Source organism: Zerene cesonia, chromosome 15 (genome assembly GCF_012273895.1).
Source record: "Zerene cesonia ecotype Mississippi chromosome 15, Zerene_cesonia_1.1, whole genome shotgun sequence".
Classification (NCBI taxonomy): Eukaryota; Metazoa; Arthropoda; class Insecta; order Lepidoptera; family Pieridae; genus Zerene; species Zerene cesonia.
Window position 1 is genome coordinate 9,264,756 of NC_052116.1, and position 25,474 is coordinate 9,290,229.

Here is a 25,474-nt window from a genome sequence, read left to right on the forward strand (position 1 = left end):
AATATTTATTTAAAAAAAAAATAGTATATGTACTGATTTTTTCTGTCAAGGTCACTATGGTTCTTTTTCCACCATTTTGTTTTTCTACATGCAGCAATAGCGCCATTTTTTTGTGTTGATTGCATTTTTCCTTTTTAGCTCTTTTGGAGAGCGCGTACGAATCGTAAAACATTTATTTTAAGAATAAATTAATTAAAAATCTTTTTTTGCATTATAATGCCTTCTGTTAAGAATTATCCATCTAGTGAAGTAAATCAGTATGAATTATCGTCTAGATTATTAACTTTAACCGAGAACAATACATCTTATACATTGACTCAAATCAATGGACAAAGGATTTATAGAAAAGCACCCCATGCATGGAACGGCCCAGAACCATCTAGAAACTGTGAGGTAAGATGATATATTTCGTTTTTTAATTGATGTGAGAGTTGACATGCAACAGGCTAGCTCGCACCGGGGAAGTACCAAATTCCTTTAGAAAACCGGCGTAAAACGGTGTTTCGGTGACTGGGGAACCGGCAGCCCGTTTCCTTTCTGCCCAGTGGTCAATTCTTTATCTCATAAAAGCGGACAGCGCATTCGCAGCGGCACACTATCTTTGCCAATGTTCATGGGCGCCGGGTAGTGGTCGCTTACCATCAGACGATTCACCACTTCAGTTGTCTGCAATGACACAAAAATAAATATATCATATTTTACTAACTCGTACAGTCCGATTATAGTTTATTTACTTATTTATATGTTTTTAAGAATCAGTTACGTGTTTGTAAGAAATCTAAATACGTCGATTTATAAATTTTGCCGATTTGGCGCCCATTTTGTAGATGCGAAATTAGGTAATAGGTGCTGTTTACGGCGTTTTCATTTTTCATACCATTCGGAGAGACCTTTCTTTTTGTTGAAGATAACATTCAGTATTAATATATATGATAACGCTGTTTAAGCACTTTAACACCTTTTTTTAGTTTCTTGTTCTATATAATGTAGTTAACAGATATTTACATTTATCTGAATGTGAAATAACAACGTAATAGTGTTAAATGTTGATAGCAGACAGACTATTCACTAGAGTCTTCTGACATTCGTCTAACACCCATAATCCACCCATACCAACTGTATGATTTGTGTTGGGAAAACCTGCGTTAATGTGTACGAGAGAATCCGATAATAGAACTGTTTAGCTGCAGTTCAGTACAGATGTCCAATGCCAGACTTACTAAGACGATTAAGATAAAAAAAAATCTGAAAGCAATACAATATGTTTTCTTTAAAGTCAATTCATAGTTTTTGCCTCAATATATAAACATGCGTAATTATTATTTTACGATACTGCACGTTTGTAGAGTGAAATCTGTACAAGATATTCAAATGACTATTTTTTTAATGATTTCTTCTTTAATAAGACCCAAGTTTTCGTGTAGGAGCAGGCGATTGAGCTGTTGATACTTCTAATGGTAAGCGATCGTCATTGCCCATGAACATGTAGGGGTTGGCTGCAGATGTTCGGTAACTCTAATAGGCGATAAATAACTCTTTAATTCCGAGTAATTTTTATTTCTTATAAATTTCCTTCACCTGTTTTTTTTTTAACGACAGGTATTCATTGGGCGCATTCCTCACGATTGCTTCGAAGACACCCTGGTGCCTCTGTTTCGCCAAGCTGGGGAGCTGTTCGAATTTCGTCTCATGATTAACTTTTCGGGATGGAATAGAGGGTAAGACTAAGTTAGATTGTAATTCATGAATATTTGATCGCTATATAGTAAGTTTTTATCGGACAATGTTCGTTTTTTAAGTTAAAAAATCTGTAATTTTTTTATGAGGTTTTTTTCGGTTGGGTTACCCTTCCATACGAAGTAATGACATTATAAAATCTAGTCTAAGATAAGTGCGTTCAAAAAACGGTTGTATACTTACAACTGTTACCTCTGTCCGAAAAAAGGCTCGAGGAGTAATATATGTATAATATAAAATTCTTATGTATTGGTTTCTTAAATTATGAATAATCGGTCTAAAAACCTTGTTATTAAATATTACATAATTTATTTAATCAACAACATGCAGTTGTCGCGTAAAGTAAATACGATTTATTGGCATTGTATATTTCTCCATTAGGCGGAAACGCTGTCAACGAATTGTATTAATAGGAGTCTGATTTAAAGCAGATCGCGCTATATCTAACGACTAACATTGTTTTGTTTGGAACCTAATGCACTTTAGTTTCCATTTCGTACGTTTCAACTACTATTTTACAGGCTGTTATTTTAAGCTGAAGTATGGTAATTTGTCTTTTCAAATATAAAAATTCGAATAACGGAGTAGAATTCCATACAAATACATGGCATGTGGCAGAGTATCGGAGTATTATTCATGCGACAGCCCGAAGCCGAGGTTCTTACTGCTCGTCAAGGGGTACGCTCTTATTGAGCAAGTCGCTACCAGGGTGAACCTTCAATTCACTCACGTGTCCGTGTTTAGATATAATAGTCCTTCAGGCTAACATCGAGACATACCACAAAGAAAAATGGAGTATTATTTTTAGACATGGAATATTAAAGTTTAAAGTTACAATATCTTTTATCTACATAGGTATGCTTTCGCTATGTACACGACTGAAGTGGAGGCAAGCAATGCTATACGTATGTTCAACAACTACATGATTCGTCCTTCATGGCAATTGGGTAAGTTCCCTATGATCAACATTCGTCGTTTTTTTTTTTTTTTTCTTTTGGAGAAAGGCATCGTCACCGGAATCATTGCGTATTAAAAACAAATTAAAGTTATCAAAGCAAGTTATAGAAGTAAACAGGTTGGTTGAAAATCTGTTATTTTTTGTTTATTGGTAAATTAAATGTTACATACATATACAAGTTTCAAATCGTGTCCGTTAAAGCTTCGTATTCACGGTAAAGATTTGCCTAGAAGTAAAGTCGAATCAAAAAAAATTTGTATCAATTCTGATTCTTGACAAATGATCTCCATATATATTTATGAGACTTTAGCTAACATATATGCGTGCGCTTGCGCAGGCGTGTGCCCGTCGATCAACAACTGCCGCATATTCATATCGCGCATTCCGGCGGGCACGCCGTCGGCGGAGATCGTGCGGCTGGTGTACGCGCTGACGGAGGAGGCGGTGGAGGTGCGCGTGCGGCGATCGGGCGGCGGCTGCGCGGCCATCGTGGAGTACCGCTCGCACCGCGGCGCCGCGATGGCGCGCAAGGCGCTGGTGGCGGCGGCCGCGGCGGCCTGGGGCGCCGGCGCGCGCCCCGCGGTCGACTGGTCGCTGCCGCAGAGCCCGCACCTGCTACGCCAGTACCGCGAGGTGACCATGCACCTCTCTCCATTTAGAAATACCTAAGCTATTTCATGCGAGTAGCTGTAAAATTTCGTGAACCATACACATAGACGCTTGACTACATAGATGTCATTCGTGGACAGGCACTACTGCAAGAAATAAAGGAATAAGCAGGACTTCTGTATAGTGAAATATTTAATACAATGAAGTGTTTATACAGCTACAAGCTGCACCCGGCAAACGCTGTTCTGCCTTAATCTTATCATTTAGGGGTATGAAAAATAGAGGTTGGCCGATTCTAATAGATACCGGAAAAGCACGAAAAATTTCATAAAAATCGGTCAAGCCGTATCGGAGGAGTATGGCAACGAAAACTGACACGAGAATTTTATATATTAGATATTGTTTTATTCCCGTTTAATACGTGTAATATACAAATATTATAATATATGAAATCCCTACTAATATTATATATGCGAAAGTAACTCTGTCTGTCTGTCTGTTACGCTTTCACGCCTGAATCACTGGACCGATTTTGACAAAATTTGGTATGAAGGTACTGAACTTGGAAAAGGACATAGGATACTTTTTATCGCGAAAAATGGGTAGAAAGGGTTGAAAGAGGGGATGAAAGTTTGTATGAAAGTTCGTTATTGTCAAACCGATTTTGATGAAACTTGGTATGAAGATGGAGCTAAAAGTGGGAAAGAACAAACCATACTTTTTAATGCGAAGAAAATACTCCTTAGCATGTCGCGCGATATAAGCAAATTCTACGCGGGCGAAGCCGCGAGCGAAAAGCTAGTATAAAATAAAGAGGCTTTGAAAATAGTATATACATCAAAAAAAGGTGAATTCAAAAGCTGCCAAAAATAAAAATGGCATAAGGTTTCATTGTAAATACATTATCGAAATAATCCTTTTGCTCATGTGATTAGTTATAAAAAAAATCGTTATGAAGGTGGGCCGCTGGACGCCCGAGCGCGGCGTGGAGATCTACCGCCTGCCCGAGGAGCCGGCGAGCAGCGCGGCTGCCTCGTACTCGCTGGAGCGCTGGTCGCAGGCGCGTCGCCTGCGCATGATACACGAGGCGCACCGCGCGCACGCGCACGCGCAGCTGCAGCCCCAGCCCCAGCTGCACGCGCACGCGCCGCCGCACGCCGCGCAGCACGACGCGCAACACGCGCTGCCGCAGCAGCAACACCCGCAGCAGCCACAACAGCAGCAGGCGCAGCCGCTGTCGCTGGTGCAGCAAGGACAGCTGCAGAACGCCACTACTAATGAGTAAGTTCGATAACTGTATTTGAAAGTCACGATACGATGTTTGTCTGTTCATATTTAAATAAAATAAAATATATCTAGTAGTATGTATCTAGAACAAATATAAAGAAATGTAGGAAGTAATTATTGAATATGTGAGAGTGAAAACTACTACTGAAAGCATTGTCGGTATCATACATGTCGGTCATATTTTATAAGATTTGAAAACTAGGTTAAATTAAGCATACCCACACACTATCTATTAATACACGACCTAAACATAACATACATGGAAAGAATAATTTGTGCACACAGCTGGGGCCGTTCGAGCATGAGCGCGAGCCCGCTATCGAGCTCCGGGTCCACATGGGGCACTTGGGGCCCGTGGGGCTCGAGCAGCGAGGGAGAAGCGGCCGACGCGCCGCCCTACAACCCGTGGACGGCGCCGCACCCGCTGCACGAGTTCATGGACAAGCAAGAGTGAGCCTCCGCCCCAGAGGGTAACTGTGTAACGCATCACTATACGTCAGCAGAAGATTTGTTTGGATATACCTAATAGTTGAATGAAACTTTTAAAATGTATACGTTCGCGATTTTTATTTTCTGTTTGTATAAATTTTGCAATTAAACTAGTTAGGGATTTAAAGCGATTTATTCATAATGTTTATTATTATTTGTATGCCTGACAACAAACTTGATGTGATCTGTCTTTGAAGCGCTCGGATAATAAAGTGAACAAATCGCGTTCTGAATCTGTTACTCTAGTAGAAAAGTAATGATTCATTCGTCTTAAAGATTATAAAATGTTATGTTCATACCAGCAATATAAAGCTATGTGACACCAAGAAATATACATGATTTATGTGTGAAATGCTTCGTTCATAGAGAAGGGTAAATATCACAATGGAATAGAGAAAATTAATGTGACAATTTACAATCCAAAAATCAATTCATGGTGAAGTATTACTATTATTTGGAATATATTTGTATATAATTGGATAAAACTCGAAAAATATAGTAATTGCTAATTAAAGAATAGTTTTGATACCATAATTTTTACGCATTTCAATATATCGCGATTTTATTTAATTAATCTAATTTGAATATCTTATCAATTTAACACCCCGTAAAAATCAAATATTCAATGAAATTTTCGTTTACGTTTTAATAATTCAATTTTGATGTTTTTGTGAAGCTTTTATGAATCATTGTTTGAATGGAAAAAAAAAATATGGACAGTATTGTATTACACAGTTACCCGGACAAGCGTTTTTCTTTTTTATTGCATGAATTATGCATTATTATCTATTTGTTTGAGCTAGGTTTAAGATCATTCCATGCACTTATTATATCGTTGGAGGCATGAATCAATGAATATAAAGGTTTTTAAATATTATGGGTATTATTTATTGGATATTATGCGCTTTGTTGGATTGCCCACACGTCGCTGCAAGTTTGATATGTCCACATTAAATGCACTATTTTATTTTTAACAATGACGTTAAGTCTAAACTAGTTTTCTTTATTTTAAACGACTATATAAAAATTACTGCATGCTGTCTATTTTATAAATAGAAACAACACTGAAATTCATTGATGAGTGATGATGTTAAATAGAAAATTATTTAATATAAATATGTTCGCCAAGCTTGCAGTTGTGCGTGTGCTCGGGGGCTATGCATGTTCAGCACATTAATTCATGGCTTCAATCGTGTGTGGATTGAATTAGATTAGGTTTTTGGCGTTGTGAGAGATGGCTGTATTAATTTGTGCAGATACATTACGATAGGCATATTCGTACTTCAGGCTTGCTCTAAAAACAATAATTTGTAACAAATATATATCGGAGTTCTGAGACATTTTCGTAGAAACATTTTTCGAAAGTATTGGACATGAGTAAATGATTATATGATTGACTGTTTAGTTAGAGTAAACCTGTTCTAAAACGCCTGATGCTTTGTTATTAAATCTTGTGTGTTTTATGCTCGGCGCGTATTACATAAACTTGCCAGGATACATTTTTATCGGTTGTTATTTTAATGACTACTTATAAATAATATGTTGGATTTTTTTTGATAAATATTTTTTAAATAACGTTACAACGTATTAAGTATTAATATAACTAGATTTAAATTTCATAATTTGAGATCAGCAATTTGGAGCGTCGTAACTCACGTATAATATGAATAATATTACTTCTAATACAATTGTTTATCCACAGCATATTTTCAATTTTGTAAATTTTTTTGTCGCCGTGCTTCTCATAAAATTACTTTGTCAATGAAAAACTAAATGCACAAATCTACAATTGTATTGATTTTTAAGTAAATGTACTTATCTCGTAGGTAGTTTATTTAATCTAGGATTAAATTTGTAATGAATATTTATATTGCGTATCATAGTATGCGCTAACTATTTATCCAAGTGGTTGATGTACTTATAAGGAAAATTACAAGGTTTTGATTAATGTGTTAAATCTTAAATATTTGACATAGTATGTAAAATTGATTTGATTTTTCGCACATTGATTAATTTTCAAATTATTTTTTACTTATAAAATAATTTTACTTTGCTATTTTTTTGCACTACGTCTCTCACACGCCGCTTATTTTAAGCTATTTAGGTATGCATTAAATTTATAATTTGAATTAAATCTTAGGAATCTCAATTAATTTATTGAATTAAATTGCAAGCTTTTGTAATACATCAATATATATTTTAAGACATGTTTTAGAATATGAATTAAGAACAGCGGACGAATGTCTAGAATTTTTGCAACAATCTGCACATTTTTTGATGTTTTTTTCAACGGGATTATTCATGATATTATAGTTTACTATAAGTTTTAAAATCAGGGTTTAACTGCAATCAATTTGGAAACTTTTCTCAGCATATAGATACAGCATTATGAAGTTGAGATAAATCTGCTTTTGTAGCTATACATATTGTCTTGCTGTCGGATATTACTTATTTGGTTTGCACGCCAGTATTGATTCATTGATTAATAAATTTAAGTATAATGATTTGTGAATGGTGTTTTATTTTGCGCTTTTTTGGCTCGAGTTCATTTGGTGCTTAAAGATATGTTTTGATTTGCTTTTTGTGCATGAATGCCATGGTTTCATAAAAATCGAAAGAAAAAAAAATGCGGGCCAGAGAATTTTCAACATTTTTGTTGTATGGAAAATGTAAATTGATAGAAAAATTTATTTGCCTTAGCACGGGTTTCCAACACTGTCACTGTAACATTGAAATTTTAAGTTTTAACAAACCAGTCTTGCTAATTATACTGGAATCAAATTGACTGGCTAGGCATTAGTGGTCACCATAATGCATTTGAAAATCTTTCAAGTATTTTGAACGTTAGGATAGGTAGGTACTGACAGGTGGAAGTTAAAATAGAGTTTATACATACGAAAGAGTACATCAAGGTTTTTAAATAAAAACAAGTGGAAATTCAAACTAGGTTCATGATTTACCGATACCTATTGATAATTGGCTATAGCGCATTAGAGGACATAGTTCCAATGTCATGCGCGTGGAAATGCGCTGTGTGGCGCGCGCGCTTGCATGGTGTGGCCGTGTGTAGTGTGGTGCTGTGTTAGAGGTGGCTATGGCGGTCTTCGATAAGTGGGTCGCGCTCAAGATTATCGAGTTTGTGAGTATGGCCACTGATAGTGTTGCGTAATTCGAAACGTGTTTGTTTATTTTGATTGAATGTTAACTTGGAGCTTTTGCAATTTTATGTTTAGTGAACGTAATTGGAATTAACTTGGAATTGTGGAAATCGCAAATTTGATACAAAATTTAAATTGGTTTATCTTAAATACATTCCAAGAATATTCAGGTAGTGTTAAAATTACATATTTTACGCCCTTATTATACGCCTATAACTTCGTCTTTATTTAGTGAGAGAACCACAGCAATAGCTGATTAATTGTTTTATATTTGAATATTGCTATACCTATTTACTAACTACAATAAACTAGCTGCATAATACTTAAATAATGTGGACACATATTTTGTTGTAAATTATCATAATAATTTATACTCGTGTAAAATGGATTTGTCGGAAAATTACATTTGAGTGTATATTTTCAACAGTTTTATAAGAGCAGATTTATATTTAATCTGTACTTTTAAATAGATGCACTTTTTCTGTCATAAAATTAATTCTAATAGAACGTACGTAAGCTAGTTCCTAGGTACTAGTCACGTATCTTATCTGCACATAATTATGCACCTACTTTTAAAAGAACCTGCTACCTACTATAGTAAATAAGTTTACGATCAGCCACATTGTAGCACTAAATATCGTTTTTAAAATGAACTTTAAGTATCTACATAGTTACATATTGTGTACGGAGCGTATGTGTAAATGGCAAAATTATATGGATCATTCGCATTTTTTTACAAAATTGTAGCGAAACTTGAGCTTCCTGAAATATTAACTATATTCAGGTGAAAATAATAAAAGTTATTATGTTTATGCGCAATTATTTCACTTTTTTCGCGCGACAATTAGTAGTAGTAGTAGTTATAAATAACTAGCTGCGCCCCGCGGTTTCACCCGCGTAAGTCCGTATCCCATAGGAATATCGGGATAAAAAGTTGCCTATATATTATTCCAGTTATCCAGCTGTCTACGTACCAAATTTCATTGCTATCGGTTCAGTAGTTTCTGCGTGAAAGAGCAACAAACACACATCCTTACAAACTTTCGCATTTATAATATTAGTAGGATAGGATTATTGAATGGTTACTCATTATTCTTACAATTCAAATGCCTCTATTTTGATTTGATTTTTGTGTTCTTTACACGTAAGTAGGTATCATTTTGGTCGGAAATGACTCGTAAATTAAAATGGGAAGTTTCTAAGTATTTCGGACTTCCATTGTGCGATAACAAGAAAATCTGTGAATTTAATGCCAGATAAAAAGCGGTCGTTAATTAGTCTGACCCGTGGAAACTAAAGCGCAAAAAACGTGGAAAATTTAATAAATATAATAATTAATTTGATTAAGAATTTTAAATATAGATAGTTTTTTAATTAGTACAATAAATTAATAATATAGCATGTAGGCCACAATATTGAGCAATAAAACATTAGTTTTTAATGTATCAAATTGTTATGTACCAATGATACCAAGCTATGTACATACAAACAAGGGCGCTATCGGCTAAATCCGTTTTAAGTCCGAGTTCATGAATATCTAAATCTGTTTAGCAATTTGGTAATGACGCTGGATACAATGCGCATGAAATTATACAATTTATTAGTAATATTTTTTTAATATGACGTCGCTTTGCAACATTTATTGAGTCTAGTCTGCGACACAGTTATACCTATGAACTTCTAACTGAATACAGTAAAAAGTTTATCTATTATTTGGTAAACTGTTAAAATCATATTTTGTTATCATTTCAATTTGTCATAACAAGCATTAGCTAAGAATAATTAGTACTTATGGCACGTTTTTAATAATTAGGCATTCATTAACTTGATATTTTAGTTTAACGACTTCAAATTGTCTGAACTAGACTAAATTTAAATGGGATTAAAGGACCATATACATCGTTTCCCCCAGTGTTATGACTTATTTGGTAGCAAACAAAAACTACAGGCCAATTGATTACGTCCTCTTTTGAAGTTGAGAAGATGTTTTACCTAGTAATATATTTTCGACGTAATGACATTCCCATCCGAATAATTGAATATACAGTTTAATAGTCCACCAGGCTGCCGGTCTAGTTGGTGACAGTTCATAAGCTGTTGATTGCTCAAATTACCTTTGAACTGTGACACAAATTAACGCATCCATAACTAAATGTTTCAATTAATTTGAACTATATATTAGGTTACGCTATTGTGTAATTCTAGCTTTGATTTATTGTCATCTTGCCCATTGATCACACACACAGATTAAAAAAATAACCATAAAAGTTACATAGAACTAATTTTTTTTTTATTTCACACTAGCTGTGCCGAACCCGCGGCCAAAAGCAAGTATTTCTGAGAGCTTAAATGCGCTTTTCATCACTAAGTATAATCGGAATCTGTTTAGTAGTTTTCGCATCGCAAAGAGTTACAAACAACCGTCTACTATAAACGTCCGCGTATTATATTAGTAGAATGAAGAGGATGTAGTATTATATCCGTTAGAAGGCGCAATATTTTACTAGAAGTGACTTAATTTTACCAATAACGAAAGAGAAATCAAGACGCTAACGACACCTCATTATTAAACAATTTACGATAAGTATGTAAATAGTAGTAGATAAGCTGGAAGACAGTCCGATATATGATAAGAAATAATAATTTTTTAACAAAAAAAATAAAATAAACTGCCTCGAAATTATCAGAATTAAGGTTTAAATGAAATAAAAAATTATAAAATCTGTTCAATCACCAAAATGTTAAGTGTTAATAATCACAAAAAATTGTCAAATCCACCACCATCCACCTTGTTTGGAATCGGCTGAAAAATACAAACATAATATTATGAATACTGAATAAACATTGGCTTTAGTTTAGTGTCTAGGCAGTTCTTCTTAAATTTCGTAATCACGTTGAAAAATATATACCGCTAAATTTAGAAACTCCTTTTTGTTCTTGAAAGTTAGTTAAAAAATCCTGAAGGAGAGTAATACTGCCCCTTATTGTAAGTGATAAATATTTCTCAATAAGTTTCCATAATTACATATACATAATATTTTATGCTGCAGTACGTATTTATAAGTTTACTAAACACCTTATACCACGTCTGTTTAGCAAAGTGTGTGTTATGTAACACAGTTTTACATGTTTGTCCAATGTCGGTGTGTCGTAACGCGCGTAGGATGAAAGGAGAAGGGTTACGTGACAGTCAAGCAAAGTGATGCGCCAATTAGACCTTATTTTGAATAGTTTTACTAGTAAATATCGATCGATTATTTAAAAGAAGTGACATTCTAAAAAAATATCAAACATAAAAAAAGAGACTGTAGCTGTTCTAGCTGGCAAAGATAACATGAATTAAAATTAAAAAAAAAAAAATAGTTCCATTTTCGTCCCTTGAAGTTTTGAATGTTAAACACTTTAGTAGGAGAATTAATTTTAATCATCAATTAATTTTAGTCATTATCTATAATCGAAGATAAATATTGCGTTGTGAATTGCTAATATTTATAATTTTATGCATTTGTCATTTCGTTTTACAAAAAAAAAAAACAAACTAGGATTCTAGTAAATAGTAAGTAGTCTAATGTGCATCTATGATTTACGCATTTTTTGTGCAAATTGGTTTTTACAAGCTCATTACAATTATAGCTTTACTCGGATATATAATAGTATAGGTTGAAGTTCTATTGTTATGACTGGGTTCCCTAAAGTTTACCAACGGTCACTCGGGGCCTAGGTGACGTTAATAGTAATCAAGTGACGATTCTACCATTGTATGCAACTCTATTGTCTTTCAACAAAACGATGTGGCATTTCCTTCAGCTTATAATATGCAATTAGCTGTTTATGCTATTATGTTTTTTCTTGCGCTTGTCTCTTATTTTGGTGACATTTTATCCTGATTGGCTTGGTCCTAATTAATTTGATTAAAAGTTGAACTTTTTTACTACGTTCTTAATATAAATATAAAATGAAGAGATTAAATACTTAGAAAAAACAGTATTATAAAAGAAACATTGTATATCAAGTTGGGTTTACAATAAAGAATTTTTATTATATAATTTTATCTTAATTTTAACTAATGTATCAAACGAGGCTTTTGTTTTGTTAATTCTTTAATTTTATTATCTATCACACTTGACGTTTTTAACGTGAATGTTGTAATTCTCAAAAATGTAAAGTGTGTCCTTTGTTGGAAATTCATTATAAATAAATAAATAAATAAATAAATAAGTAAACTTATTTAATGAATCGAATCATATAGATTCCAAACTTTGTACGAATGAAGAATGCATCGAAAGAAAATGGCCTACTTTATACCCATATTGTCTACAGCTCTTTTGCGTAGCCTGCTTGGTGGCCAAGCGTGTGTCTAGCGACGATGAGGCCCGGCTGGCGTTGCTGCTACAGAAGCTGTCGCGAGAGTGGTCTCTGCTTAACTCCATCACTTGGGACTCCGCCGGGAGCTCCTTCGCAGATGCTACGTATGGAGGTATTGGTGTAGAACATAGGAATTATAGTGATTAAGTAGTTAATATTGTTAGAAAGGATTGTTGGGAAGTACGAAGACCGAAAAACAGTTTGACATCATAGTGACCTGACAGGTGAACAAAGTATGAAGAGGGTCGTGGCAAGTTTAATATGGTTGTGGGCATCTTCATCGTGAAGTTACATTTCGAATTGGTATAATTAATAAGTGATGAGCAATCCTTATTTTTTACACGTATAGGGAGTAGGGACATGCTATTGTAATGAATTTGGAAGCATTTTAGCTCTCTTCGCCACGTTCTTTAGATTTTTTTTTTTGTATCTGCACTGACATTCAATATCAATGAAATGTGGTAGATTCTACTGTCAACTGTTTTTCATCACATTTATTGAAGGCTAGTAGTCCGCCCCGGCTTCGCTCGTGGTACATATATAGCCTATAGCCTTCCTCAATAAATGGGCGATCTAACACTGAAAGAATTTTTCAAATCAACCAGTTCTTCCTGAGATTAGTGCGTTCAAACAAACAAACTCTTCAGTTTCATAATATTAGTATAGGTTTAATTACTTGTTCTGTAAATGGTGTTCATTTAATCAGGTTACGTGATCATCACCTTCAGTTTGATATTCGCGAGAGCTTTCCAAGAGATCCCGAGAGGTCGGAGGATATTAGAGGGCATATTGCTTGGCGTGGGATTACTTTTATTTATTGTTTTGGGTAAGTATTCATAGAAATAACAGCTGTTTTAGGCCGGAGGCTTATTACTGACGATCGTATTGTAATATTTGTATGTTTTGTGGTAAATTGTTTAGATTTATCAATACTATTACATAAATATTATACTATTACATAACTATTTAATTTTCGTACAGGTTTTAGGACGAGGCCATTTTTACGATGGTCAATATATAAATAACTTTATATTGCACTTTGCACATACAAATTCAGCCCTATATGTATGTTTCAACTCATTCGTTGTTTTGTTGCGATATAAAGTACCTTTCATGCTTCTATTTATCAATTCATTTAAATCCATTTACTATTACCATTTATTATATTATATTGTAATTAAAGTAAATAACATTTCCATTTGGTAAATACTGTCGTCATTCGTCTCACACTACGTAAGACCTGCGAGCTCGGGTCATCGCAAATAACTTGACTCATGATATGAAATGGTAATTTATCTTATAATTCAGTAACTTGTAATTATTCAGTGCGCCAATCCATTATCCGCATAACTTGCTCAAAAAAACTGCCAACTTAGTTCCAATTCTATTACTTTTATCAAGTATTAATGTTTTAATTTTTGTTCACCAGGTGGTCTAGAGTTAGCATCTCTAGACGCAGTACCAGAATCTCTGACAGTTAACGCGTGTGTACTTGGTGCGCTATCACTGACAGTCGCTGCACTTTTCCTAATCGACCTGATGGGCCCCAGGGTCTACACAGCCACTAGACCCTCTCAAACTGACACAGTTACGTCACCAAAAAGCGAAAAGAAAGTGTCCATCCTCACACAAGCGCCCACCAACGGCCACCTACCAGGCGATAAGCAAAACGGACACGTTCCAGAAAGACCGAAAGATTTGCCCCTCGACAAAACAGAAATTAAAAAGGCTGAAGACAAGACCACGCTATTCGATTCTCCGAAAAGCACTCTGTCCCAACTAGAGGCATTGGACATCGAAAAAGACTTGGAAAAGTCTAAATTTGGGTCTCTAAGGAACATAGAAGGAGGGAACTATGTCCGTCTTTCCGACCCTCTGGCAATCCCAGATAGGATGCACTACGAGCAGGAACTCGCCAAGTTCAATGAGAAATACTTCAGAGATTACCTCGAGTACGCTGACAGTCTCGACGGAAAGGGGAAGCTAGCTGTGAAAGAGCAATATTTACCGGAATTGCAAACACCGGTGTTCGCTAAAGTGAAGACGGGACGATTGCGGAGCCTATACGACGACGTGTCGCCGACTTATGAAAAGAAGATACAGTCTAAATCACCAACGAGAGCGAAGACGGTGGCAACGCCCACGCTGCAGCAATTGGAGGACTATTTGAAGAGTTCTGGAAGGTCGCGTAGGGGAGATACGCCCGCGATGTTTCCCATGGAGCCTATAGAGGAGAAAGACGGGAATGAAGGAGAGGGCAGGGCATCCGGGACGCCAACTGACCCCGGCTACGTGCAATACACGGCGAAAAAATGGCCGGACAAACGAGAACTGAGAACGCCGCGACACAGTCCGACGCAATGATTTATGTGCGTGATTAATTACCTCGAGTGATAATTATCTGTGCCGCGGATGACATATGGTACCTACATATATTTTGTACGTGTGGTTATGACATTGCAGGTTATAAAGTGCGAGTTTTTTATTATTACATGTGATATATGTTTGTACGTGGTGTAGCACGTAAATAGGAAATAAATTAACTATAGGAATACAGTATGTTTTTATCTGAATGTAAATATTTATATTTTACAAAAACTTTAATAAACTTTGACTTTTCATGACTGATTCATCCTTGAGAAGTAGAACGATTATCTATTTTTTTTTCGAAAACACACAGTTAATTATAACGCAATTCAAGTAGGAAGCCCAATAGGGGATTTTGGGATTTACTCGAGCGCGTCATATTAATATAAGGGAAGGAACCTATTACTAAGTACCTCCAGAAAGTATGAGCAGTTAATATTGGTGGGTGCGCTCAGACGAGCCGCAGGAAATCTATCGAAAAATATCGATAATTCTCTACGTTTAGGCTCAAATTGTCAGATTAGCGAAATTTGGACTTGTGTGTGACTTGTGTTGTAAATGACCCCTTGTATTTAATTTGACGCGCTCGTGTCATATTTTTTTAAATTTTACCCTTTCTATATATCCTTATACCTTATTTATAAAAAATAATAATGATCATAATAGCTGGTTCGCTATTCAGAAATACAGTTGTCTCGATTTCCTTAGAATAACATATTCTTGGAAAAACTCATATTGTGCTATCTAGGAAAAATAGTTGTGATTTTATGTGGTGCTTAAAATTGTGTTATAGAAACTTTATATTATATTATACTAGCTTTTCGCCCGCGGCTTCGCCCGCTTATATCGTGCGACATGGTAAGGAGTTTTTTTTTCGCATTAAAAAGTATGGTTTGTTCTTTCGTTTAGCTCCATCTTCATACCAAGTTTCATCAAAATCGGTTTTACAATAACGAATTATCATATCATACAAATATTCATCCCCTCTTTCAACCCTTTCTACCCTTTTTTCGCAATAAAAAGTATCCTATGTCCTTTCCCAAGGTCAGTTCTATCTTCATACCAAATTTTATCAAAATCGGTTCACTGGTTTAGGCGTGAAAGCGTAACAGACAGACAGACAGACAGAGTTACTTTCGCATTTATAATATTAGTAGGGATTATATATTTACAAAGTATTGTGTTCATTACTCATAAATGTTCAGTATTTTTACAATTAATAAACTTAAGGATGTGGTTTGATTGTGACTTCGATGTGAATTTCACACGAAAAATTATTTCTACGTAAATTAAGATTACAATTGAAATAAGGAAGTTTTTGTGTACGTGTAATAATAAACGAGATTTTTAATTATGTACATTCTGTTTTATTTTATTTAAGAATGGGAAATCACAGCAGTTCAATGCTCTATAGATTAAATAAGCGATTAGAGTTAATTTAACGTAATTATGTAATGACATCGTTTGAGGACATTGCTGCATGGTCGCCATTACAACGACAACAAAACATATGAATAGAGGTTAAACAGCGTGAGAGTTTTAACTTTTAGTTTAGCACGTATTTACACGATAAAATTTGTTATTTCTTAAAGTACTTACCGATTTAAAATAACAAAAGAAATAAAACCACGTTTGCATGTGGCAACATTGGATGCTGCATTAATTGGGTATTGTACACTGATCAATATAGTTCTTTTGTCGGTAGTAAGTTAATCAGAAGTTTTTATATTTCAAGATTTGGTTTAGGTTTCAGCGCAAGGATGAAAAAACTATATTATATATACTACTGTTATTGTACATTTGCGTTAATAAGTGAAAAAAAACTATATAGCTACTTAGTTGTATACATGTAACTGCAACTATAACCACAAAATTGTGAGTAAACCACGCACGTACCTAAACTTTAGATTTGAGGGGAGATCTTTCTCGAATATAACCTGAAAAAAGCTACTGGAATAATGGGAGTTTTTTATCGGGCAATAGAAAACCCGACTGGACTATGTCCATGGTTCAAACCAAAATAAATAAAAAACAGTTGGTTGGTAAATAAAACATGTGATAATACTCTTTTCAAATAAATTCAATACAGTTTTGTTTATTGTAATATTTCAATAAACCCCCACGTTAACTTCGGACAATATTTCGCAATAATTAGTGCAACGCTAAAACATTCCGCGCTAACCAAATGGTCCGTCAGCGAATCAATGGTTTAAACTCATTTTGAAATTTAAAACAAACTCTTTGTTGGTTCAAGAACACAACTGCGTCACGAATAAGTAATGTTTGTCAATTTTTCATTGTAAGTACCTATCGGTTGACGGGTGTATACGTTTTGATTAGAGAAGACAATAAAATGAGTCTTGTTTTATTGTATTACTATTGCTTTTTTAATTAGTTAAGACACAACCCGAATTAAATTTAAAACAAAAAGCTAAAATGCATAATACATATGTTTATCTACATTTATATAATATTAGGAATTGGGTAAACTTAATGAGAATTAAGTGAATATTCTTTCGCTAGTAGTGCTTCACCTCTATACCATCCATTGACGGTCGCACACTTTTATAGAAGTGGGGAAAAAAAATGTGTGATCAGCTTTCAGTGCCTTGCCGAACTGTGGCTTTACAATCGAGCCTAGAGCATATCGCTTGTAACTGTAACGGAGATATTAACCTATACCATAAGTAATTTCGATTACTTATTTCCTGTGCAGTGTGGTTAACTTATAATGAATTCAGTAACCAGTAACGACACTAAACATACGACCTATTTATATTACAGAACGCTTACTTATTAAATTCTACATTGGTGCCACAGCTGTGGCAGACTTACATCATTTTAACCATCTAAGACCATACGTCTATGTATTATTGATATATCACGGGCGTAGTCGTACTTTGAAGGTAAATCATGTCAGGAAATGTGCAAATACCCATTATAAAACTTTGTGTCCGGTCAGGTGAGGTTCTTTACCAAGTAGTGGGACAGTACAGGCTCAATAAAAAATAAATGTAATAGAAGACCCTAGCCCCTGCAATATGAACATGATATAATGATGACGAAAAAGAAGAGAAATACCCCTAAAACCATCACTTAGCCCGCTCGGTTAGCGGTGCTGCGCTCATGTATCTTTGGTATACACATAACATAGTCATTTTTAAGAAAACTATTCTATACTATAGTATATTAATAAAATTTCCATTCAACGTCGACACCTTCGTGTCCCTAAATTAACATCAAAATGACGTCATGTGTATAATAACTAAAGTAAAATACTCAGTAATTTGTAGTTAAGCCCATGAATCACAGTCATTGTTCACAACAAAATGCAAATAATAAAATGATACGACACATTTGACGTGTGTGACTGCGACTGATTCTCACGCTGGGGCCTTGTTCTTGGACGACTTAATTATTCTTATAAAATACTTAATAGCTAAGGATATTTGTCTATTGACCGCAAATAAAACTGTCGTACGGTCGTGTCTTTACCGTCATTTTATATACATAAACTAATTGTTATTTTATCAAGGTTCGTGTTTAATATGCCAGAATGTCGTTTGTTAATATTTTATTATATTATAAGTAATTCATTGATATAGTATAGAGCAATATAATTACATATAAATGAAATCTAGGTAGATATGGATGGGTAAAATAATATTCAAGGTTTTAAATAACTTACCTACGTCAAATCTAGATTGCCTACTGCCTAGGAAATGTTTTCGAACCTTTCGAACAGCATCGGTCATCGTAACATTGAATAACTACGAGCGCGAGAGATAATTTAATTATCTATACATAATAATATTATAAAACAGTGACCAAATATGTTTACATTAAATATTTTTTTAAAAGAGCTATTGCAATGTGGATGTCGCATTGTCTATTGGAACCTATGTGGGTCAATAACATACTGGGCCTATGTTTATGCTTAGTTTTAAATAAGGCTACATTTTATTTTAAAAAATATTTTTTTGTATATGTTAATCATCATCAGTTCATATATGTTTTCCACTGCTGGGACACAGGCCTTCTCTGAGGGTTCAGGCCATAATCCACCACGCTGGCCAAGTGCAGGTTGGCAGATGTCACACGTCGTAGAACTTTTTATTCTTGGACATGACGGTTTTATACGATGGTTTTCCTTCACCGTTTTGAGAGTGGTGATGTTATCCTCCTCACCACTGAGCAACCGCTATCAGGTTGTATTTGATCCCATTACAACTCTGAGCCTATTGACAAAATGGTAATAATAATTTGTTCATACCAGACAGACACACTCTTAATCATAATTGGACATTCTCTCCAACTATTCTATATCTGTCTACCTATATCTCTAAATATCCCTCGTTCAAAGTAAGGCAGAAAAACAATCAATCAAGCACGTGATAAATGCATCTGCAGTACATATCACGTAAATTATAATTGAATCTCACTTAAATGTTTCATATATATATGTTCCTCAAACGTTTTTTCAATAATTTGGGATCACGCGCTATATGTAATCTTTTACGTCATCAACATTCATAAAACTCGAAGTGTAATAACTATTTGTCCACCTAAAAACTTATGTACCTTCATCGTTTGTCCATATGTCCAGCAAAATATTTTACCAACAAAGATCGATTCAAAATGCTACACAGAGACTAGTGGTGAGATTGCCTTGATGAAAACAAAGGACATTTTTTTACAACTCCGTGAGAATTGGACAGCCTTCGCGCATCGCGCTGTGGCGCTTCCTTTTATAGGGTTGTATGTAAACGCTTGTCCATTTGCGACGACCTCATTAGTGTGAATAAATTTCAGGAAAATATTATAGTTCATTAAATTTTTTCTTTGACGGACTATATGAAGCTTGCTTCCTATATCTAATAACATGTAACGAAGGTTTTTGAGCATGATTTCTGTCTTAAGTTTTTCGGTTTATTAATTACTCAGGTCTCTAAATCTCTGTGTTTTAAATTTCCGTCAAATCGATATAGAAGTTTCTGAGATTAATACGTCCAAACAAACTTTATTATCAATGTAGATAGCTAATGAGATTAAACGTATGGTTCTCAAGGTAATATAAACGTTCCTTTTTGAAAAAAATTGTTTTACTGGCCAGTAATTTAAAAATTCATCTAAGGCACCATTACTTGTTAGTAAAGTTAAAAACATATCTCAGAATACTTCTGGGGGGTTACAGTGATGTATTTATATTGACATCTATACAGTAAATTAAGCATTTTTGTAAGCAACTTGATAGGCGGATTACCATGTCGTCTTAAAGCAGTACTAATTCCAGTGAAGGAAAGTGACGGCGCTAGATGACCTATATGAGTCTGTCATTGATTCGATTCACGTTTGAAGATGTGGAATCCCATTGATGTTAATTATTCTAAATAAGTTAAATTTCAATTTAGTTTGAATACATGCTGAATACGTACAAGGGGGAGTGTTTTGTGTTTTTTTCTCACGTTAAAACCGAGTAACATTATTTTATATAGAGCTACGTGGAGACTTGGACTAGATTGATACAGTCTACTCTTTACCCAACTGCGTCACGAGGGTAATGTTTTTCAAGCACAGGCACATAGACTTTGATTGTCAATTTTTATGGCGCGCCCTCCTGTCCAAATCGTAGTAGGATTGTGACATATGTCATATTATGAGGTGTCGATGGAATCTTCAGAATTATTGTGATAGCAGTATTTTATCCTATCAATGTTGTAGTGTTTGTATCTATTAAATATATATATACATTGTCTCATGTAAACCAGTAGATGGCGTAGTTGTCGATCAGTCAGTCGTGTTACGTGTAACGTACGTGGTCGGGGATCGACGTGCGCCTGCGTTTGTACTGGGTGTAGTGGTGAGCCAGTGAATTCTCAGTGTCCCTGTACTAGATTCCCGAAGAACTAACGGCAGACGTTACAAATGTGAATATCAAATGTAAGATCGTAGAAAGTTTATTTCTCAACAAGATCGTTACAATAAAACCAAAAAGTAATTAGTCAGGTTTCTTATTTTTATAATAATAACTTGTTTTTCCAACAAAGAAGACACGTGTATAAGCCCATTTAAAATATATTTTCTTAGTCTTAAACGTTGAACGTATGTGACGTTCAACCTATAATATAAATTACTTTACTTAAATAAAGTGATATATTTTAAGACATCTGTCGTCTTGACCACCTTCAGATTTAATATAATGCGGGTTTCTTTTAACATTTAACGGTGAGATTAGGGGTTAGATGTCGGTGGATATTTAATTTATTAATTAATATTTGCAATTTTTTAAGTGGTGAAATCTCCTTCATATCGCAAATAGAGTGCTAACTTCAAGCAGGAAATAAAACACAACATAAAACTGCATACCTTTATTGATATCTACAAAACATTTCGTATCATAATAATTACATCGTAAATTATTATCTTTAACAATAATAAACATGACTCCGACCTATTTGGTCTTTGGATTAAATCTAGACTATAAATAAGACCTGGGTTACACGACCATGTTATGTATTTATTTATATATTCGCATATTTTCGTAAATAGCACCTTTATAGACGGAGGGCATGCATTTAATATTTCATTCAGAATATATTGGTAATGGAAATAACAATATTATATCATAATAATACGAATTCCATACGCATTTTTTATTATTTCAGTACAGGAAAGGAAGATTTTAAAAGTTAAAGATAGAAAGAGAAGAATTGATAAAATAAATTGTGACATGTTTTTGGTTAAATATAAGATAAATTATCGAATATATTACATCGCTTAACTAAACTATATATATCATGACTAAAATGAAAATAGAAGTGAGCTACACAATCAGCAAAATCGCATCAAAAATCCTATTATCATTTTACTCTGCAAGGACGGAATGTTGAGGTATCGTTGTGCGTTTGTTTGCTCGTCCCTTCTTACTGGCTGTTCATATCTGAAATCGTAAAGAAATTAAATATTTTATGATACTATATGTAAAAAAAAGGTGCCATTATTAATATGAATGAATATGTTTGTAAAGATTTTAATAATAATAATATTATGATCAAATTGTATTACGTGTCCTGTGACAAGGAGGTGCATTAGGACCGATATTGTTACTTATCTATAGAAGTGAACCGTCAACCGATTAAGATATTATCTAATTTATGTAAGAGCGGAAAATATATTTGTGGTTTATATTTTTAAACATAGCCTTTAACATAAAATGCCAATTATATTATTGATGAAAATTTTTATTATTTTAGAGTAGGTTTGTTAATAAACACATTGCTTCAAACATGCTTTTTCCATATACTATATAATAATACATTTTGTATGGATATTTTATTTCGGCTAGGAGGGTGGCTCACCGTCGTGGCGCTGCTCCCGCTGCAGCGCGATGTACTGGCGGATGAGACGCGCGATCTCGTGCGCCTGCTCCGCCTGCAGCCGCGTCACGCGCTGCTGCAGCAGCGACCCGCACTTGATGTCCAGGAACAGCGTGCCGTCCTCCGACCGCACCTGGAGTGACAATCCCATGAAAAAAAAAGTCAAAGATCATCTAGATATGGGTGCAAAAAAGTGTAGATTAAAGGGAACTATAGCGGTGGGGACAATTATGAGTCAGGTTTTTGTAAATGCTGACAGTCATAGTAAAGAAATGAGCAGATCAATTAAAAGCGCAAGGTGTACGCTCCACCGGATGTATAATCATCTAGGTATCTGTGTAAGTAAAAATGAAAAAACTGCAAAGAGTGATGATGATGGCGACGCTGATGATGTGTACGCTTCACCGGTCGCGTGTCAGTTTCGGCGCTCACCTTCCTGGTGGAGATGAGGTCGGCGTGCGGCCAGTGCGTGTCGGTGTCGTGCGAGTGCGGCAGCAGCAGGTGCACGCCGCGCCGGTTCAGCGCCAGCACCAGCTCGCGCCACTCGCCCCCCGCCCCGCCCGCGCCGCCCCCGCCCCCCGCGCCGCCCCCCGCGCCGCCCCCGCCGCCCACGCGCCGCACCGCGAAGAACGACGAGCCGAACAGCGGCCAGCGGGACAGCACCTGGAAACCACAACACCTTGCTATACTTCTAAAATTTTACACTTCTTTGACACCATCAATTGCACTTCAGTTACACCACTTATTATTTATATTGTATTAGTAATCGGCCGCAGCGCGACTACAGTCCATACAGACTACAGTCATACGTAAATAGTATATACATAATATAATAATAAACTATTTATGCGTGTTCTAGATTTATAAGAAGGCTTCAGTTATGATTCAGTCATTTATAATTTTTAGATTTGGTTCCAAATATGAACTTTGTGGGATACCATGATACAAAATTGTTTTTTTAACATAAAAACAAACACTATTGCTGGAGGTAATTCTATTCACAGAAACATGAGAGTAACTATATTTTTAATTCAGTTTAATAAAATGCATTTCAATATTTTAACTTGTAGGAAATAATACTACCAATGATTACACTGTCAAAAGCGTTAAGAAAGTTAATGCATTAATTATAGTTTTTCCTTTCTTCCTACACGCAGGTATATGAAATGGATGCATTAGCAATATTATCAGACTGTTTCCAAGAACTGCATTTGTCAAGCTTTAAAAAAGTTAAAACTACTTTTAGCCATTTAGTCTTTCCCATAAGTTATTAATTGCTATCTATGAAATAGTCACCTGTAGCACTTTAGACTTGGCGGCTTGCGGCGAGAGCGCCCTCGCCTGCGGCCACTCCGCAGCCACCCAGGAGGCCCACTTGTTGGGCCTGGGGTCCCGCAGCGCCAGCAGCGGCTTCGGCAGCAGGAACTTGAGGTCGCGCGGGTGCGGGGGCTCCGCGAGGGCGGCGGCTCGGTGAAGTAGGGCTGCGACGGTGGCCGCGTCCCGCAGCACGTTGGCCGCGGGGGGCCCTCCGCCGGGGAGCACGAGCAGCAGACCCTCGAGGTAGTCTGGCGCCACCTGGTTGTAAGGGAAATTGGTTAGCGTTGAATGGTTTGAAAAATTGTTTTTGTATGCGATTTTCTTAACTGAATTAAGTGTTTGCAATGATTTGCTAATATACATAGATAGAATAATAAAGGAGAAAAACAACTCAATTTGATTACAGATCCAAGTTCCTGGAATAGTTATAAGATCTATGAACACAATGATAATAATGATGATGTAGGCGATGATGATTTACATTGTTTAATTTGAATGAAAAAGACATACTGTACATAAACTGAATTAATGAGGGCACATCATCATCATCATCATCTCATATATGTTCCTACAGCTGGGACACAGGCCTCTTTGAGGACTTAGAAAAGCTTAAATTGGCATCGCCAACATTAATGCCTCCATACATAAAATAAGATTTCTATCTATTTAACAATTTTAACAAAAATATGTAACAAAATAGAAAAAAGATTTTAGATTTTACGTAAAAATTGTAAGCCGAGTATGTGAAAACGCACATATATGTGAGTGCGAGTACAGTGAGGAGCCAGAGCAGCCAGAGCAGCCAGAGGAGCCAGAGGAGGCGGAGCGAGGCCGGGAGCGTTACCTGGTTGAAGAGCACCTCGGTGTAGAGCGGCGGCGCGTCGGCGCGCAGCGGGTGGTGCCACACGGAGCGGCAGAAGATGAGGTAGAAGGGGTGGTGCGCGCGCTGCAGCTCCGTGGTCACGTCCAGCACGTACTCGTCGCCCGCCAGCGGCATCGTCAGCGCGTCGCCCGACACGATGCAGTACAGCGAGAACTCGCCGCGCTCGCCCGCCGCCCGCACGCCGATCTGCGGGTGCACGCTACAGCTACAGCTTCCCACGCTAGCGCACACGAGACTGCCCCCCACATCACCCCCCACCCCCACCTCTATGCATTAAATGCCAAGGTAAAGGGCCGCAATGTCAAGTCAGGGATAATCTTTGTCAGTAGCCCTCCCCCATAAATTATAAAAGTTCAAGCAACTTTTGTATTTTGCTTTTGTTGTTTTGTTTCTGGCCGGTTTTTCTCTGTAGAAACTGCCTTCCGAGCCGGTTGTAAATGTTATAACTGTGTAATATGACGATTCAAAAGTGCTTCTATAAGATGTCTACTTGAATGAATAAATGTTTGTGTGTGAGTTTGAGTATGGCTCACTCCCACAGAAGATCGGCGTGATATTTTTTGCTTTTTTGCTGTGTTTCGTTCGGTGAATGGGGGAGCCGGAGGCTGATATCCTTTTTCCTTACCTTTCCCAGTCCTTTCCTTTATTCCTCTCAGTTCGCAAGTCGGCAATACATTTGTTGTTGTTGTTCATGGGCGGTGGTAGCGCTTACCATGAGGCGACCCACCAGCCCCATTGCCGACGATAACATAACAAAAAGTAGAATGGTGAGTACGAGTGGTCGAGTGGTCGTGTGGTGCGGTGTGGTGTGGTGTGGTGTGGTGTGGTGTGGTGCGGTGCGGTGCGGTGCGGTGTGGTGGCTCACCAGGTCGCAGAGCTCGTCGACGATGTCCTGCACGGTGGTGGCGCAGCGCGTGTTGACGACGCG

General features: G+C 36.2%; 3 protein-coding genes across 3 annotated transcripts in view; 2 read left to right on the forward strand and 1 right to left on the reverse strand.

Moving 5' to 3' along the window:
- Positions 1 to 216: 216 nt before the first annotated feature.
- LOC119832161 (probable RNA-binding protein 46) lies at positions 217 to 5,578 on the forward strand. Its single transcript, XM_038355772.1, has 6 exons — positions 217 to 393; positions 1,600 to 1,718; positions 2,593 to 2,684; positions 3,033 to 3,328; positions 4,263 to 4,585; positions 4,877 to 5,578. Exons 1-6 carry the CDS (start codon positions 217 to 219, stop codon positions 5,043 to 5,045), a joined length of 1,176 nt encoding a protein of 391 aa, XP_038211700.1. The 3' UTR covers positions 5,046 to 5,578.
- A 2,507-nt stretch (positions 5,579 to 8,085) lies between these two features.
- LOC119832158 lies at positions 8,086 to 15,441 on the forward strand. Its single transcript, XM_038355769.1, has 4 exons — positions 8,086 to 8,219; positions 12,559 to 12,715; positions 13,310 to 13,429; positions 14,033 to 15,441. The coding sequence occupies exons 1-4, from the start codon at positions 8,175 to 8,177 to the stop codon at positions 14,965 to 14,967; spliced, it is 1,257 nt and encodes a 418-aa protein (XP_038211697.1). The 5' UTR covers positions 8,086 to 8,174; the 3' UTR covers positions 14,968 to 15,441.
- Positions 15,442 to 21,323: 5,882 nt separating this feature from the next.
- LOC119832173 (unconventional myosin-XV) overlaps positions 21,324 to 25,474 on the reverse strand; it is an 81,482-nt gene continuing 77,331 nt past the window's right edge. The window contains 6 exon segments of the mRNA XM_038355784.1: positions 21,324 to 21,910; positions 22,329 to 22,479; positions 22,779 to 23,009; positions 23,643 to 23,921; positions 24,508 to 24,732; positions 25,412 to 25,474. Coding sequence (XP_038211712.1) covers positions 21,894 to 21,910; positions 22,329 to 22,479; positions 22,779 to 23,009; positions 23,643 to 23,921; positions 24,508 to 24,732; positions 25,412 to 25,474 — 966 coding nt within the window. The 3' untranslated portion in view covers positions 21,324 to 21,893.

Coding starts and splice junctions, on each gene's coding strand:
- LOC119832161 (XM_038355772.1), top strand. CDS start 217: ATGCCTTCTGTTAAGAATTATCCATCTAGTGAAGTAAATCAGTATGAA. Junction 2,685..3,032: donor TCGTCCTTCATGGCAATTGG/GTAAGTTCCCTA, acceptor GCGCTTGCGCAG/GCGTGTGCCCGTCGATCAAC. Junction 3,329..4,262: donor TGCTACGCCAGTACCGCGAG/GTGACCATGCAC, acceptor ATCGTTATGAAG/GTGGGCCGCTGGACGCCCGA.
- LOC119832158 (XM_038355769.1), top strand. CDS start 8,175: ATGGCGGTCTTCGATAAGTGGGTCGCGCTCAAGATTATCGAGTTT. Junction 8,220..12,558: donor CGCTCAAGATTATCGAGTTT/GTGAGTATGGCC, acceptor TATTGTCTACAG/CTCTTTTGCGTAGCCTGCTT. Junction 12,716..13,309: donor CGCAGATGCTACGTATGGAG/GTATTGGTGTAG, acceptor TCATTTAATCAG/GTTACGTGATCATCACCTTC.